The 17,955-nt window shown below is 38.8% G+C and overlaps 2 protein-coding genes across 2 annotated transcripts in view; one reads left to right on the top strand and one right to left on the bottom strand.

The window, feature by feature from the left end:
• Window positions 1-8,148, bottom strand: part of LOC100184083 (coiled-coil domain-containing protein 39-like) — a 13,671-nt gene extending 5,523 nt beyond the window's left edge. Inside the window, exons 1-13 of the mRNA XM_009862696.3 lie at window positions 8,081-8,148; window positions 7,506-7,650; window positions 6,898-7,017; window positions 6,411-6,557; window positions 5,837-5,973; window positions 5,433-5,547; window positions 5,005-5,133; window positions 4,505-4,556; window positions 3,726-3,865; window positions 2,934-3,037; window positions 1,852-2,038; window positions 1,080-1,220; window positions 583-747 (exon numbers count right to left, since the gene is read on the bottom strand). Coding sequence (XP_009860998.2) covers window positions 583-747; window positions 1,080-1,220; window positions 1,852-2,038; window positions 2,934-3,037; window positions 3,726-3,865; window positions 4,505-4,556; window positions 5,005-5,133; window positions 5,433-5,547; window positions 5,837-5,973; window positions 6,411-6,557; window positions 6,898-7,017; window positions 7,506-7,650; window positions 8,081-8,127 — 1,629 coding nt within the window. The 5' untranslated portion in view covers window positions 8,128-8,148. The remainder of the gene's footprint in view (window positions 1-582; window positions 748-1,079; window positions 1,221-1,851; window positions 2,039-2,933; window positions 3,038-3,725; window positions 3,866-4,504; window positions 4,557-5,004; window positions 5,134-5,432; window positions 5,548-5,836; window positions 5,974-6,410; window positions 6,558-6,897; window positions 7,018-7,505; window positions 7,651-8,080) is intronic.
• Window positions 8,149-9,414: 1,266 nt separating this feature from the next.
• On the top strand, window positions 9,415-17,901 carry LOC100180078 (E-selectin-like). The gene is made up of 13 exons (XM_002122004.5): window positions 9,415-9,624; window positions 10,056-10,141; window positions 11,031-11,132; window positions 11,588-11,729; window positions 13,341-13,481; window positions 13,893-14,028; window positions 14,352-14,461; window positions 15,362-15,541; window positions 16,001-16,112; window positions 16,245-16,320; window positions 16,486-16,561; window positions 16,835-16,992; window positions 17,391-17,901. Exons 1-13 carry the CDS (start codon window positions 9,573-9,575, stop codon window positions 17,577-17,579), a joined length of 1,560 nt encoding a protein of 519 aa, XP_002122040.3. The 5' UTR covers window positions 9,415-9,572; the 3' UTR covers window positions 17,580-17,901.
• Window positions 17,902-17,955: the final 54 nt, after the last annotated feature.

Consider the following 17,955-nt stretch of genomic DNA (forward strand, 5'->3'; position numbering starts at 1 on the left):
CCCAGCCCACAGTCGAACTGCTGCAGTTATTGCAGTGTATGGATAACCAGACATGACTTTTGATTCTTTTGGTCAGTTATATTCTCGTGGGTGGGTACTTGAGTGACTTATCCATGGTTGCCACTCCCATGCCCACAGTCGAGCTGCTGAAGCTATTGCAGTGTGTGGATAAGCAGACATGACTTTTGGTTGGTTTGGTCATTTATATTCTCGTGGGGGGGAACTTGAGTGACTTATCCATGGTTGCCACTCCCATGCCCACAGTCGAACTGCTGAAGCTATTGCAGTGTGTGGATAAGCAGACATGACTTTTGGTTGGTTTGGTCATTTATATCCTCGTGGGTGGGAACTTGAGTGACTCATTCATGGTTGCCACTCCCATGCCCACAGTCGAGCTGCTGAAACTATTGCAGTGTGTGGATAAGCAGGCATGACTTTTGGTTGGTTTGGTCATTTATATCCTCGTGGGTGGGAACTTGAGTGACTTATCCATGGTTGCCACTCCCATAAATTTGAGATTCGTAACCATATTTAAATATATAAATAAACTTACAACATAACGCCACAAACCAACCATCTTACCTGCAACCTCTTAAGTTGTGTGGTAAGCAGCGTATGAACCGCAGTCTTTTCATCCAAAGTTTTAGTAAGTTGTTCAATCTTCGCTTCCAGTTCCTTCCTCTCTTCGGTGTTTACGTCACCTTGCATATGCGCAAGTCGTCGCTCTAATTGTTGAACTGTGAAGTCCTGTTTGGGAGGTTGGTTGAGTTATCATTGCAATCAAAGGATACTGGATTCGAGGCTCGGTGATGGTACCATTGGGGAAATCTGTGTTCTTGACCAGGACACTTAACGACTATTATCGTACACATGTCACAAAACCATTCTTAAATCTCAATAAAACGGCCATACCCTTCCACCGACCTCAGCCTGCTATCTTTTTACTTTCAGTGTAATGCAATATACAAACCCCATGTCATAATACAACACCTTTATAACTATATCACCATCTATTTCCATTTTATTGTAGCACATTGAACCACCCATTTTATGCAGCCCGTTACAACCAACCCACCCACCTGGTTATAAATGATTTCTTGTTGTTTGATCGATTGTTGGTCGAGTTTCTTCAAGCGTGACGACAGGTTCCGGTTCGCTGCTCGGCTTCCCTGGATCTCCGCAGCGAGGTTTTTCTCTTTTGTTGAAATTTCGAACAATTCCTGTAAAAAAAACAACACAATGAACATATGAGTTCCTTTTTAATCTAATATATCAAGAAGTAATTTTATCGCATATAAATAAAAACATAAACCTTCTAAATACATACCATCATCTAAATTTCTAAAAAGCGCAATGTTTTTACAATGATCTGGAATTTTAACTTTTCTCACTTATACTATATATCTCACTTATACACAAAGTATGGTGACCCTTTAATCCAAAGCTATTGCACTAAACAGACTAAAACCTTAATTTTACCATTTTTAACCTTTTTAACTTTACTAACATTGCCTACCCCATGGAGTCCCCTGAAACATAAGATTCCTAGAAGCCTTAAAATTGACAACCCCATACCCCAACTTCCACAGATGAATCGTACTAATTAATCACACTGACAACACAACCCCACCTTACACCCCATCCTCCATTAACCCCCCCCCACAATCATGACCCCTCCTCAGAACCCTACCTAATTAAAGCCACACACCTCCTCAGAACCCTTCACAAATTAGGACCACCCCCCTCACTTTATGTCCCATTTCAACTTTTCACATTAACACGCCTAATAACCCCCACCTACCATAACAAGCAGAACCCCCTTCATTAACCCCCCAAGAGGAGGCCTCTTACTTGTTTCTTCTTGAACTGAATCTCCCTCATCCTCGTCAACTCTCGATCCAAATTCTTCACGTTTTCTTCTTCCTCCATCAAAGCTTGTGCGGCAAGCTCAGCTCTCTGCTCGGCCGACAACGCACCTCTACCTGCTGCTTCAACTTTGTCCTGGAGTTCGCTCCGGGTGATGCTCGCTTGTTGTAACCTACGTGGGTGGTTATGTGAGTGTTTGTTACTTATTTATCCTCGTGTGGTGGGGCAACAACAGTCGTTATAACACGGGTGTTCTGTTTCATACACCTCGTGTCCGCTTACGAGTTACCACGTACGTAACTTTGTGGGCAATTATTTGCATCTATTACTGACAATTTAAACAACCCGTTACTGTTATGTGTTTGTCCAACTACCAATAAGTATGTTGCCCAAAGACACAAATGCCCACAATGGTAGCAGTGGCACGGCATCTTATTTTTGTCATTTATATCCTTATGGGTGGGAACTTGAGTGACTTATCCATGGTTGCCACTCCCATGCCCACAGTCGAGTTGCTGAAGCTATTGCAGTGTGTGGATAAGCAGACATGACTTTTGGTTGGTTTGGTCATTTATGTCCTCGTGGGTGGGAACTTTAGTGACTTATCCATGGTTGCCACTCCCATGCCCACAGTCGAGCTGCTGAAGCTATTGCAGTGTGTGGATAAGCAGACATGACTTTTGGTTGGTTTGGTCATTTATATCCTCGTGGGTGGGAACTTTAGTGACTTATCTATGGTTGCCACTCCCATGCCCATCGTCGAGTTGCTGAAGTTATTGCAGTGTGTGGATAAACAGCACATGACTTACTTATGTTGGTTTGGTCATTTATGTCCTCGTGGGTGGGAACTTTAGTGACTTATCCATGGTTGCCACTCCCATGCCCACAGTCGAGCTGCTGAAGCTATTGCAGTGTGTGGATAAACAGACATGACTTTTGGTTGGTTTGGTCATTTATATCCTCGTGGGTGGGAACTTTAGTGACTTATCCATGGTTGCCACTCCCATGCCCACAGTCGAGTTGCTGAAGCTATTGCAGTGTGTGGATAAGTAGACACGATAACTTACTTATCTTGTTTGTTGATGATTTCCTTCCTAAGTTGCGCAACGTTCGTCTTCATCGTCTCCAAGTCCGATGCTGTTCGTTCAACCGTGTATTTCAACGTGTCAAGCTGTTGGAACATCAGGTTGCATTTAGTGATTGGTTAAAGCTTCCAGCTGTTACTATTGTGGGCACACACTTAGTATGAGTGTGTGCTCACTTGGAACATATGGTTGCATTTAGTGAACATATAACGCTTGACGGTGCTACTATTGTGGGTGGATGTGTCCAAAACACCTCCAACCCAGTGTGATTGTCCTACAGAAAAACAATCACCCATAAAGTTACAACGTGGTAACTTGTAAGCAGGCACGAGGTGTATGAAACAGAACACCTGTGTTATAACGACTGTCGTTGCCCGCCATGCGAGGATAAATAAGTTACATACGTAGTAACTTGTAAGCGGGCATGAGGTGTATGAAACAGAACACCTGTGTTATAACGACTGTCGTTGCCCGCCATGCGAGGATAAATAAGTTACATACGTAGTAACTTGTAAGCGGGCATGAGGTGTATGAAACAGAACACCCCTGTTATAACGACTGTCGTTGCTCTGCCATGCGAGGATAAATAAGTTGTATTCAATAAGTTGTATTCACTCCTTCAATGTAAACGATTCCAACCTGATATACATAGAATAGATTCACTTCATCTTAGAGTTCACGCCGTAACTCACGAAGCTCCTGTACATATAATGTAACAGGCCACCCATACAACAACCACCCCCACCACCACACAATACATTGGTACATCCTTACCTCATCTTGTAGTTGGGTCCTTGCATTCTCATGTGCTTGTAGATCAATCCTCAACTTAGCGGCGTATCTTTCCTCGAGGGAAATCTTCTTTTCCATTTCCTGGTTGTTTTCAACCTCACTTTCAAGGAAGGATTGTTTCTCTGGGTGAATACAATGTTATGTTTATATATCGGGGTTACAGGGCAAATCACCCATATAATATTTCTTTCGATAAATGATTGTTTACCTGAGCAATAAATGAAAAAGATATGTTTATATATATGCGTTAATGGGCGAAATTAGCTTGAATAGGACTTCACCCATATATTATAGATGTTATAACTCTCAAGGGAAGATTGTTTCCTAAGCAACAAACACAATGTGTTAGACTGAAATGGGTCGTCAAAACTTTGGTTGTTTTACAATCAAAATCTGTTGTACTAGAGATGACAGTAATTATCATGTTATGTTGAAATCTTAGGTGGTAATGGGCAGACTCTAGTTTATATCCCAGGCCCAAACCACACTTTAGACCACGGCTTGCTACAAAGCTACCATTCAAATACACTTAACACCCGCGACCACAAGTAGCTTAAACAATGAACCTTAATATGACCACAAGTTACAAACACATATATAAAACAAGTCAACAAGTAACTTCGTGGATTCATGGACCAAACTTTGCTTATATCCCACACCCAAAACCACACTTTAGACGCTTAGCTACAAAGCTACCAAGGCACCCAACATCCATGGCCACTCGGTAACTTTTTTACCCAACCATCCAAACATAACCCCACCTTTAATAACTTGCTCTCGCTGCCGAACCTCTTCCTTTACTTTGGCCAATCCCTGTATGTATGGAAGTTCAAACTATGTACTCATATTTAACACATAGTAAGGTACAAGGGTACAATGGTTTATATGACCTAAAACACAAGTGTTTATATATAGGCTGCAAAAAGCTTCAGCGCATGTTGTGTAAATGATGTTTCTAAAAATGTTTTGGATGTCTCGCAATGTCTTCTGTGTCACTTACATGGAAATCATATTCGGACAGCATGACCAAGCACAACTAAAAGGGGCTGTACACAATTGGTCTGTTTTGTCTGTTTTGTCCCAGTTTCGCTGCTGCATGCGGAATTGGACACGGGTTTGCAAGCGAATTCGCATGCCGGATACTGTGTACAGCCACCTTTACAGTATATTTTAAAACACTAAACAATGGGAAGCCACACACTTATATGCCTGACACACGTACAATACATATCACAACACACACACATACAACCACACCCACCAGAGCAGCTTGGTCCATCTCCCTATCCCTCCTTTGCATTTGTTCAATAGTAACTTCCCACTGCGCGATCAATCGCTGACGATCGGCGTGTGCTTTGCGGAATTCTTCAGCTGTTTTATCCAACTCAATCTAGGAGGAAATATTAAGTAATTTCTTAAGGAAAATCATAAATGTGACACTTATGTTTATTTTAATATGGGAGATTGTTTAATTGATTTTTTTGGCATGCTAAAAAAGAGTATTTGCCGCGTAATCTGAGTATAACGGGTTTAAAAAACTAATAAGCGTGCACGACTGTCGTTGCCATGTGAGGATAAATAAGTTACATATGTGGTAACTCGTAAGCTGGCACGAGGTGTATGAAACAGAACACCCGTGTTATACCGACTGTCATTGCCCGCACCTGTGTTATAACAACACCATCCAACCTGCGCTGTCAATGTCTCGGTCGTTTCATGATCCAAATATTTACGTTTCTTCTGCGCTTCCTCAGTGAGGTGACCCATCAACAACGCTAACTCCTTTGACTTTGACTGATCTTGGCTGTTAATTTAATATTATAAGTTTTTTTACACTATTACCCACATGTGTGAGGATAACATTCGACTGTAAAGTATCCCATGGGTTCTGGTATTTATTTGGATTATATTTTACCTGAAAGACAAGACCTTGCCAGACATAGCTACCCATTATTATTTGCTTTTTATTTTAAAAGTATGTCGCTCATGGTGGTGGACAAAATGTTTTTCTTAATAAAACCCAAGTAAAATATTTGCACAGATCCTTGTTAACAGTTTAATTTACATAATAAACTGTTATCTCTTTAACCTACGTTGAATATTTCTGCAGAGTAATTGCGTCTTCATCTCTTCGTGCTGACTCCTCCAACCAAGCTTCTAATGCTTGTTGATCCCAATTCATCTGGGACTTAAACTCCTCAAGTTGTTGACTTTGAATGAAGATCTTGTTCTGTAGGGAATTCGGATAATACGAACAAATATAGTTGTAAATATGAACATATATAGTTGACTTAGTTGTATAATATGAACAAATATAGTTATATAATATGAACATATATATGGATTGGAATCTTGTTCTGTTATATTTATAATGTAACTTACCAAAAAGTGTGGTTAATGGACTTTTAATTAAGCCTAGATTTGTTTTACATTTTAAAGTGAAAATGCATTCTTTTACTTTCAATGTTAATTTGTTTGATTAAAAAATAAATAAGTCACTTGCCCCCCACCCTGGAAGACTTACATGTTGTGGTGGTATGTCTACAATAGATTGACAACAATTAAAATACATTAACAACTGGTATTGTATATTGTTGATATAAACAGTAAGTGGGAACCATTTATCTAAATAAATGAAACCACAAATAACGTGAACTCCCAACGAACCTCAAAGTTATTTCTCTTCTCCCTCATCTTATGAAGGTCTTTATCCAACCTCAACATCTCTTGATTCAACCTCCCATTTTCACGCTCCGCGATCGAGTTCAAATGTTCCTCTGTCTCAAGTTCCCTTGTGTGTGCGTTGATTAACTCCTGCGTGGAATGTTGGGGGAATGTATAAACATGGTGAACTATAACATGCCTTTCATGGGTTGCCATGAATGCTATAGAGTTATGTGGGGGAAGATGGGACACTTTTATCACATAATATCCAAATATCCTGATCTTATTTTAAACAATTAACAATGGTCTATGAGAGTCGTTAGGATAAGATTTTATAATTCTATAAATATTATTTGTTTAATACCAAATGGAACGAGAAAATACAATGAAAAGGTGCCCAATCTTTTCCCAGTCTCGCCGATAAATAAGTTGTATATTTTATTTGACTCCACCCACTAAGAGTATATTATGCAACTTATCGATAACTTACCAAGTTATGAGTGAGTTCTTGCCGAACGTTCTTTAAATGTTGACTCATGTTATGGATTCTATCGTCATGATCCGCCACGTCGCCGCTGTAAAGTGAGATCTCCTTCTGCATTCGTAGCAACTGGAAGCAAAGGATTGTTGATTGGTGGTCGTGAAGCACAAAGTATTATGAGGTAATAAACAACTCTGACATAAATCTTAGGTCTGACAACATTTCTTGTCGTAAAAAAGCACAGTAGCTCAAAGCTTCAGTCTAAAGGTTACTGGTTCAAGGCTGTTCGCTGCTACCATTACGTGTGTGTGTGTCTTTGAGCAACATCTATTACAGTAATTGCTCCAATCCAGTGGTAACTACACGTTGCCACCACTGTGGGAGTATGGCACCCATGTTATAACGAATGTCGCGCGAAGATAAATAAGTTACAAACGTGGTAACTCGTAAGCGCGCACCAGGTGTATGAAACATAACACCCAATAATAAAAAAAGACAAATAAGTTGTATTCAACAACGAATCCAATCCTGTTAAAAATATTGTTAAGTATCAGAATCACGAAGGTGGGCAACAAGTAATTGGAATAATAAATCACATCCATCAATCAACAACGAACCTCATCTTCCATTAGTTTATTCTCATTATTAGCGACGGGCATCGCAATCCCTTCGTCCCAATCCATCTCAGAGAAGATTGAGCTCGTCATGTTGGTTGGTTGTGCAACCAATATATTAGGGTTGGTGTTACAATGTAAGTTATATCTGTGGAACAAAGTCAGTGAGTTTAGAATTATAAACAATTTCAAACAGAACAGGTAATGTGACATAAACAATGAAACATAAAGATAGTAAATTTAAAATTGTAGCTGGCAATTTCAAAACACACAAGTTAAAATAAAAAAAGAGTTATATTTGCCATTTGGAAATAATATTGAGACATGAATAATGAAACTTGGTTCCATTTATGGTGAATATAGTAATAATTAGCAGCTATTAAACACAAAAACAATATCCTATTCTTATTTTACTGCTGTCGCTACCAGGCATAATGAACTACTGATCATGTTGTATAGTTTTTGTAAAATTAACATTTTTTATAAATACATTCCTTGATAACGTGCCTGCAATAAAATAAATGTTTTGAAACAAAATTTAAGAAATTATTTTCAACAAAGCGTCGTTGCTTGGTTACCTGTCACAAGGTGGCGTTAGGTAGTGCAATGCATAGGGGAGGGACATAAATTAAAGCGAGAATGTGTGGGTGTCCATTTGGACATCCAATTAGTGACTACTAGGAGAAATTAAGCGTATTACTAAAGAAAGCGCATACAATGGTGGCAGCGGCGAGGCTTGAAATCAATACCTTTTGGTTACGATGTGAGCGCCTATCCATTCGTCCACGGCGTATATTCTAACGCTCAGTTTTGCTATACGATCATTTGATATTAGTTCCGTTACATACATTTTATTCATCACAGGTTATATGTTTGAAGTATCGCCATACGATTTCTCTTTAAAACAAAACTAATAATCATATAGTAGGGCGGGAGAACATGGAATACATTTTCATTCTATGTGCTCCTCCAACTTGGTTGTAAACAAACAAAAACAAGAAAAGAAATATAAAACCGTATCCTCAAGACTCCCATTTCCGTTGGTAATTGTTTAAAACAAGATCAGGATATTTAGATATTATGTGTTAAAGGTGTCCCATTTCCCCCACCCCACTCTATATTGAATTATTAATCATATGAAAATGGCGGTTAAACAACTTAAAAAATGTCTTAGAAGAACTTAGATGATTAAAGTCTGTATATATATATAGGTTTACAACGTGATGAGAATTACACCTTTAATATTTGGCAGTCAATCAAAAATGCGAAGCTTTGTGTTACTGGCTGATAACCCGAAATATTTAAGTTCAATTATGTTTGACATTTTGTAAATCGCGCAAAAACAAACATTAGCGTAAGGTCACTTACCGTTGCTGAAGTGTGGACACTTCAGCGTGGCCTGTAACCCTAAATCGGGCGGCACTACAGGTAAATCCGGATTCTGTGATTATTTTTCCAGCTAAGTTTAGAACCAAAGACGTAACGTCGTTGCTTGTCCTTCATAAAGCGTGAAATGTCCATTTGCATTCTTGGCGTTGTTATATAAGACATTGTAACGTAGAGTTCGTATTGTGACGTAAAGGTATGTTGGTGCCAACCCCCAAGGTACACTAGGATGATTTTAATTTCTGGTTTGTCCAGTTTATGGAATATAAATACAGCACATTTACAATGTGGTTTATTACGGCAGTATGCTTACGAATGCGTGGCTGTCTGCCTGGAATATTGAATGTATGTAACTTATTTTATCCTCGCAGGGCGGGGCAACGACAGTCATTATAACACGGGTGTTCTGTTTCATACACCTTGTGCCCGCTTACGAGTTACTAAGTAGGCTATGTAACTTTGTAAGCGGTTCTCTTTGGAATTTTTGTTATTATTAAGTCCTAGATTCTAGCGGAATTCGTGTTATAGAGTAATTAGTTTGATCTGTTAATTACCGCGTATTGATTATCCCATAACGCGTGGAGATATCTTAAATCCCTCGAAGCGTATACAACTTAACCACGGCAGCTTAACCTACAGATTATAAGTAACATCGTAGGCGAACTTTCCTTCATTCCAGCCATCATGATTCGAACGTTCGGTTTCATTCTATGTTCAATACTCCCATTAACACAAGGTAAGACGTATTTAGGTGTATAGCATGGTGGGGTAAGATGGGACACTCTTAGCACATAATATCCCATATTTCATAAACGTGTTTTTGACAATTTACAACGCCGGTATAATAAAAAGACGTTGTTGATTGTTTAAAACACGATTCGGAAATATGGGATATTATGTGCTAACGGTATCCATCTTATACCCCACCGCAGTATATATAAGTTACGTTATAAAAATTGTTTTGTTTACGTTAATTTAAACAGTTTTAAGTTTTTTTAGGCAAGTAAGGACATATATCGTTCTAAGATTTATAGTTTCGTTAAACGCGAGGCTGCAATTCGTAAAATTCTCTATATTATACTAGCAGATGTATGACGTCACCTAATATTTGATTTAATACGAACATGACGTCATAAATATTACTAATACGTCATAACTTCCATACAGCATTGAGTTGTTGGCAGTGTCACAATGCCCCAACAAACGACCATTGTTTACGTCACGGACAAATTGTTCAATGCAACGAAATGAACGTAAGTCGGCATTATGACGTCTAACATGCGTCATAAATTTGATAACGTCATTTTAATTCCTATTTATAATATTGAAATTTAAAAATATAATATTAGGTGAAAAATACTTCGTTATTTTACTAATAACCCGTTTCCTTTCCGTGTAATCGTTTTCTAAAACAGTCCTTCTGACAATTCATTATACGTGTCATTCACGGTGAGTGAAAATATAGTAGAGTGGGGAAGATGGGACATCATTTCGCCCAAATTGGTAGTAAACAAAGAAAATTCAAAGAAACATAAAACCGTACCCTCTCCCATAGACCGTTGTTAACTGTTTAAAACACGATCAGGATATTTAGATATTATGCGCTAAAGGTGTCCCATCTTTCCCACACTACTATATTCAAGACGTCGAACGGCGTTACGGACACGAGCTGTTTCAACAAATGTAATACGCCTGCAGACAGCAAAGGTTTATAATATTTCTTTATAATTTAGCAATAGCGTGTTTTACCGACTGTCGTTTATATTCCGTCTCTTTGATGATTTATCTAAAGATTGATCGCATTTAAAGATAAAGAATATTCCGTTACGATAGCGATCAACAGCGTAATCTGTCAGCATATTCTATAATAAAAACATTATACAAAAGGTTGGGGGGAGATGGGACACCCTTTCAATATATTTTCTCGTCCCATTTGGTAAAAAAAAAACAAAAAAAACATTTAAAGAATTATAAAATATCCTCACGACGTATCCTCACGACTTGCATAGACCGTTGTTAATTGTTTAAAACACGATCAGGATATTTGGATACTATGTGCTAACGGTGTCCCGTCTTCCCCCACTCCACTATACTACAAGTGAACACATGCTGCTGCTGATTTTAAACTGTTTCTCATTATAGGCCATTTGTTTGGAAGAGGTACGTCACTTCCGCAAAGGGTCAGTGATGCTGATTGAGAAGAGATGCAAACAAGATCATGCGTGTAATAATAACGTTATGCAGGTGGGGGGATTATGCTGGGTGCTTGGCCAACTCTAGTCTAAATCCCAGGTCCCATGGCATGCCTCACTGTAGAACCTCACCCATATACAATAGAATATGCATATAAAATAATGGTGTAACGGGCCAACTCTAGTGTAGGCCCAATGCATACCAGGATTATACTAATAAAGCAGAATTATTTTAAACATCAAGACAACCGACTTATTGTTACCACTTTCTTATTAAGGCATATCACTAACATATTAAATCTGCCACACATAGTGTAAACATCTTAACCACGAGCTACGCCGCTTCATCCGCGCAAAATAGATGAAACTGATAACGTTACCGCCAATAAGGTGAAAGACAAATAACGACAATAGCTTCTACTCCGTTACATGGTAACTTATAGCTTGCCCAAAACCCAGTAGTATAGATGACAATGTTGTTCATGTGACCCTATATATATTATACAGAATCCACGGGATTCCTACCCCATACAGTGCAACACAAAGTCGCCCACCTCAACGTGTAGATGTTGTTGCAATACCGACCTTTGCAATACGGGGCTACTGGCATGCTGGAACAATATGGCGCAGTTCGACAGCCCAGATGACGGTAAGCGTATGATAGGGTGGGGTAAGATGTTACACATATACAGTTGGGTTGGGGTAAGATGGAACATAGATACATTTGAGTGGGGCAGCATGGTACATTAGGTAAGAGTTAGATGGCACATATATATAACGTTAGAGTAAGGGTTAACGTTAAATAGGATGGGGTAAGATGGTATAATAGTGTGGGGTAAGATGGTACATAGATACAATTGGGTGGGGGTTAATGGTACACGAGGTAAGAGTTAGATGGTACATGTTTATGGGTAGGGCAGGGTTAACGTTAAATGGTACATAGATATAGTAGGATGGGGTAACATGGAACATATTTCATCTTACCCCAAATGCGATATAATTAAACTGTAAATATAGTAGGTTGGGGTAAGACGGTTTACGGTTTAATTCTATTTTTTTTATGTTTAAATCGCTGAAGTGTAAAAAAACTGAAATTGGGAAATTTCACAATCCTGCTTCGATAAAAGAAGGCTGATTTCGCGGCAAAGCTTTCAAAGAATTTTCTCGGCTTTACAGATAATAAGGTTCGTTTACACGACCCGTATACAGAATGATACACAAGTTCTGACCCACAACAAACACACCATGTATACCATGAACCTAAGACACCACATTCGTGTTTAACCTCAGGGTTTAAGATTAAGATAACGGGTTTAAGGTGAACCTCATGCTCGCTGTCGAGTTTTAGGGAGTGTTTGGTATTTAGATATATGACTGTCAATACACCAGTGATGGAAAATTACTGCGTACATAAAAAAAATTACCCGAAGTAACGATTAAGGATTAAGGTTGCTATTCTGCTAATGCAACGGTTTAGAGTCTCTGGCTCAAATACTAACTCGTCGCATTTAAAATTCAGCTTTAATTTGTTGAAACTCAGCTACCGAACGATCAAGGTTATTTCGGTGTTGCAATTGCAGAGACGTATTCGCTCAAATATTAACTCGTGGTTAAAATCAGCTTTGATTTGTTGAAGCCAACATGATAATATGTGGGTATCGGTGTTTCGGGGAAAGTGGGCGGAAGGTGAAGGCCAACTTAAACGATCCTTAACGTAATGACCCGCCTCGGTAACGAAGGCGAGATTTTAATACAACAAAACGTTACATATTGGCATGCGTGACGTACTTAACAAAGGTTAACTTGTAAGTGAGAACGAGCTCGTTTCTACCGCCACACAAGGATAAATAAGTTGCATTCAATCATTAGACTAAAGGTATATACGTGGTAACTCGTAAGCAGTGAAACAGAACACCTTTGTTATAACAACCGTCGTTGCCCCGCCATGCGAGGACAAATAAGTTAAATACAAACACAGATCCTATCTTTTGGCATCAGATAAAACGACATATTATTAAAACCAACGTTTTATTCGCCAAGCCAGAGGTTTTATACGATTAAGATCTTGTATAAATAAAAGTTAAAAATAATAAATAATTTGTTTTAAATAAATGTTTGCAGCCCACTGTGGGTTGACTTTAGCTGTTATTTTTCATTTAATTCTAAACTTCAATTCAATTCCTATTTCAGTTTACTCTTATAGCGTGTTATAACCCCTGTCATTTTGTTGACCTTTATAACTAAAACATCATGTTAACAGTTGTTGCAACATGCGCCTCCCGACCCACGATTCCATCCAACAGCAACATGCAATGCTTGGGAAACATGAAAGAGGGATCAACGTGTGACTTCCATTGCCATGAAGGCTACTATATGGTGGGGGAACCACAGTTGACTTGTAGTAAGTATTATCATCACTATTGGGATAGATAGTATTGTGTGGTAAGATAGATAGCACTGTCAGTTGCAAAGGCTTATTTTTAGGCAAGAACAAGCCTAATGTATACGGCGCAGTGTCACAGAAGGTAAAAATGATTACTCACAAAGTTACATACGTGGTAACTCGTAAGCGGCCACGAGTGTATAAAACAGAACACCCGTGTTATAACGACTGTCGTTGTCCCGCCATGCGAGGATAATAAGTTACATACGTGGTAACTCATAAGCGGCCACGAGTGTATAAAACAGAACACCCGTGTTATAACGACTATCGTTGCCCCGCCATGCGAGGATGAGTTACATTTACCACGTATTAAATCTAGCTGAGTCAGAGTATTAATACGACTTGGTTTACAAACACGCCTTTCCAAAGGTCGAGTGGGTAGGAACTTTACGTGGAATTATCCAGAACCGGAATGCCACTTGATCACGTGCCCACCACCACCTGTTGCGCCACAAAACGGCTTTGTGACGTGTACAGACGGGATCAACCTACGTAGTCAATGCACGTAAGTTGCCACACCACTCTAAAAGGTTATAACGTCATTATACTTGAACAAAACGAGCCAACGGCGACCGAATTACACAGTTAACGTGACTGGGCAGGGAGCGTGGCAACCGCAAAGTCGTCGCTTGTTTATTATTACTTGGAAAATGTTGGCCAAAACACAACTTACCAAATATAAATATTTATGTCTTTTAATCAACGTATATGACCAAACCAACCAAAAGTCATGTCTGCTTATCCACACACTGCAATAGCTTCAGCAGCTTGACTGTGGGCATGGGAGTGGCAACCATGGATAAGTCACTCAAGTTTATTTAATTCCAGATATTCGTGCGAACCCGAGCACGTTCTTATCGGCTCAAGTTACTCGGTTTGTCGCAACGTTGGAGGGGAAAGAACCGGCCAGTGGAGCGCTACAACACCAACGTGTAGACGTAAGTTAAACCTAACACTGTATCATATGGGTGTATTTATGCACCTCATGCTCACTGTCGAGTTATAACATGGGTGTCTTGTTATACACCAGACACACATGGTGTATTCATACACCTCATGCTCACTGTCGAGTTATAACATGGGTGTCTTCTTATACATCAGACACACATGGTGTATTCATACACCTCATGCTCACTGTCTAATTATAACATGGGTGTATTTTCGCACTATATACATAATAATCTTAATTCTTTGCATTCCGGAGATTTTTTTAACAGCGAACAAAGTTTCTTGTTACGTCATCAACTGCATTGTTACGTTTCTCCCAACCCGCATATCTCTATGTTATGGTAACAAACATGCCGTGGACGGATGGGAGATTTATTTTATTTTTAACAGCTTATGTTCTATGCAGGGAAGAGAATGCAAATATTTAAGTACCGTGTTCATGTATATATGATGGGTTATAGTAGATTACTGTCCATCTACATTCTACACATAGTTTCTCAATACTGAGGATACTACAATCTAGCATAAATTCAAGACACATTTATCCTCGCATGGTGGGGCACGAGAGTTATAATACAATGAGCCCACATATGTAACTTGTGAATTTATCTAGAATATCACTTTGTGGGTGATTGTTTAATGTACGGCTGACAATTGGTGCAACCTATTAGTGACCACTGGGTTGGAAATTGCCATTAAGTATATTACTCTTACCCAAATACACACACACCCACAACAATAGGAGCATTAATTGTTGAATCTTAGAAATGTGGTCTATATTTCAGTAAATAGTTAACTCACACCTTTCTCATTACACCCACACCTACAATAGTAGTATCACGCCTTTTATTTGACAACAGTTAACTCATGCCTCCCCATTACACCCACAGCCCTAGTATGCCCATCACAATCCCTCAGACATGGCAGTATATCATGCAGTAGAGGAAGAAAGTTTCGATCTAACTGCAATTTTGAGTGTGACACCGACTACCAACTCCACCCAGTCACTATAACAGGCAACACTTGTGGTATGGACGGCAATTGGTCAACTCCAATACCTTGCTGCACAAGTAAGTGAATCTTTTTACTTTAGTGAGTGGATATCTGTGTGTCCACTATTTACTACAATACATGGTTTTTAAACCATCATTTCTCTACTTAAATTAAAGCATGTTTCGGCAATGGTGGTGAATATCTTGATGGCAATATATTATTCCGGCGTCGTGGCTCAGTGGTTTAGGTGCCGTCATTGTAACCAAAGGGTACCCGGTTCAATGCTCGACATTGAAACTAATACTGATCGGCGTATGTGTCCTTGGGCAAGTTTGAAGTTAAGGCCTCTCGCTTTTTAATTTTTGATGTGGTAATAATGGAAGAACTGTTAAAAAATATTTCATACTATGCTTTGTTAGTATGGTACCAAACAGAACGGACAGTAGTCACCCTTGCAAAATATGCTATACCATGTTAGGATAACATCACACAGTACTTCTAACACACATTACTTACCCATAAACCCCCCCATCCAGGGCCGTGTCCTCCGTTTGCAGTGATGGACTTCATTGTCGTGCTCGACTCATCATCTTCTGTTGGTCGAAGAAACTGGTTGAAGATGAAAAGATTTGTGAGAAGTTTCCTTGAGTAAGATTACCTTTACATCAATGTGTGTGTAAAGCAATCCCCATTTATAATGGGATAAATGTATAGCCTTATCATATTGATCATAAATATGATAATTCGCTACCTTTATCCTTAACATTTACATTTCTACAGTGACTTTGCTGTGAGAGATGAATTCGCAAGGTTTGGGATTGTGCGGTACAACCGTGTGGTTGATACAAGAACACAGGTGACTTATATTTAGTTATGTCTGTTTATCCACACACTGCAATAGCTTCAGCAACTCGACTGTGGGCATGGGAGTGGCAACCATGGATAAGTCACTCAAGTTCCCACCCACAAGGATATAAATAACAACAATAACTTAACCAGACTAATATATTCATCTCACTAGATCCTCTTAAGTGATTTCCCCAATAGTTTGGAAAACCTTCTTGCTAAGTTTGAACTGATGCCTTACAATGGGAGTGGTAAGTACTTGAACCTGTATATGGAACATTATGGATTGTAAATCTAAGAATATTGAACAAATACGACATGTTATTATATTTGTTGAAAAAGTATAAAAAAAATGATATATTTAAATAAGCTTAATATACTGAATTTCAATTTGCTGGTAATTCCTATTTCTTTGATACTTTTATTGATATGACCTTTTTTATTGTAACCACAAACCAGGTGGCAGAGAATAACCATAGTAAACATAACATGTGTGTATGCATACCTGTACAATGTATTCCCAGGTACCAAGACAGGTAATGCATTGAACCACACTGCTGATGTGATGCTAACCAATGGTAACAGACCAAGTGCTCGTGATATTGTTCTGTTGATCACTGATGGTCTTGCTTCGGATGATGTTGCCGTACCAGCACAGAGGGTGCGAGATACAGGGGCATTGGTGAGTTGTGTTAAGCATAACATGGGGTAGGAAGGACCCTTAAGTTTGTACCTACATATGTCTGCATCAACCATAACATATAGTGTCAAACCACAGTCCTATTTTTTTAACATAGGAAAGAGATGAAACCAACAGAAAAATTACAGTCGTTACACCAAGGATAAAATAAAAATTAGCAATGTTTCACAATGGTGTTTTCAGCATAAGAAACAAAAAAAGTGTTGGGGTAGCAAATAGAAAAATAAGATAAAGCTATAAAATCAATGAACTGACTTATTAAGTAGTTGTATGTCAACAAAACTGATTTGTGTGCTAGGAAAATAGGGGGCTAAGTGTGGCTTAAACCCAGGGTCCAATATTGTGAAAATAAACTTTGATTTAAACTATTTCTTCCCCAGATGATGGTTCTCCCAGTTCAGCCTCCCAACGGTCGTACCTTAAACTTGGATCAGTTTAGGGTAATCACCGGCCCAGGGAACGAGAACAACATCATCAAGGATGCTTTAACACGAGGGTTTGATGCTTTAGATGAAGAGTTTGCCGGCAGGATTGGATCTATTCTATGTGGAGAGCCATGCTCTAATTAGAACAGTGGCGAATATCAGGGGGTGGCAGGGGTGTGCCCTTTTCCCCAACAAAAAAATTATTTCAATAAATGATCAATTTTGAAATTTTGAAAATATAACATGTTAAAATAAAAAGGCACAAATTAATGTTCGGTTTAAAACTGGTTTTATTTACCAACAATTTTGTATTTTTTCTCCACTTAATAATACTGACTATTTTAACCAATTCTCTTGCATTTTGCCACAGTTTCAACAACTAACATACATAATGCCTAACATAACCTGTCAATAAAAAGATATTGTGATCAATAACGTCATTTAACAATATAAACAATATTTATTGTGATGTCACATTGCGTCATGAACTTAGGAATGAAATAAAAAGTGAGATACAACG

Source organism: Ciona intestinalis, unplaced genomic scaffold (assembly GCF_000224145.3).
Source record: "Ciona intestinalis unplaced genomic scaffold, KH HT000030.2, whole genome shotgun sequence".
Classification (NCBI taxonomy): Eukaryota; Metazoa; Chordata; class Ascidiacea; order Phlebobranchia; family Cionidae; genus Ciona; species Ciona intestinalis.

Bases quoted from the DNA above. Each gene is read 5' to 3' on its own strand.
- LOC100180078 (XM_002122004.5), top strand. From the start codon at position 9,573: ATGATTCGAACGTTCGGTTTCATTCTATGTTCAATACTCCCATTAACA. The intron at 9,625-10,055 runs GTAAGACGTATT...ACTTCCATACAG, and splicing joins AATACTCCCATTAACACAAG to CATTGAGTTGTTGGCAGTGT. The intron at 14,029-14,351 runs GTAAGTTGCCAC...ATTTAATTCCAG, and splicing joins AACCTACGTAGTCAATGCAC to ATATTCGTGCGAACCCGAGC.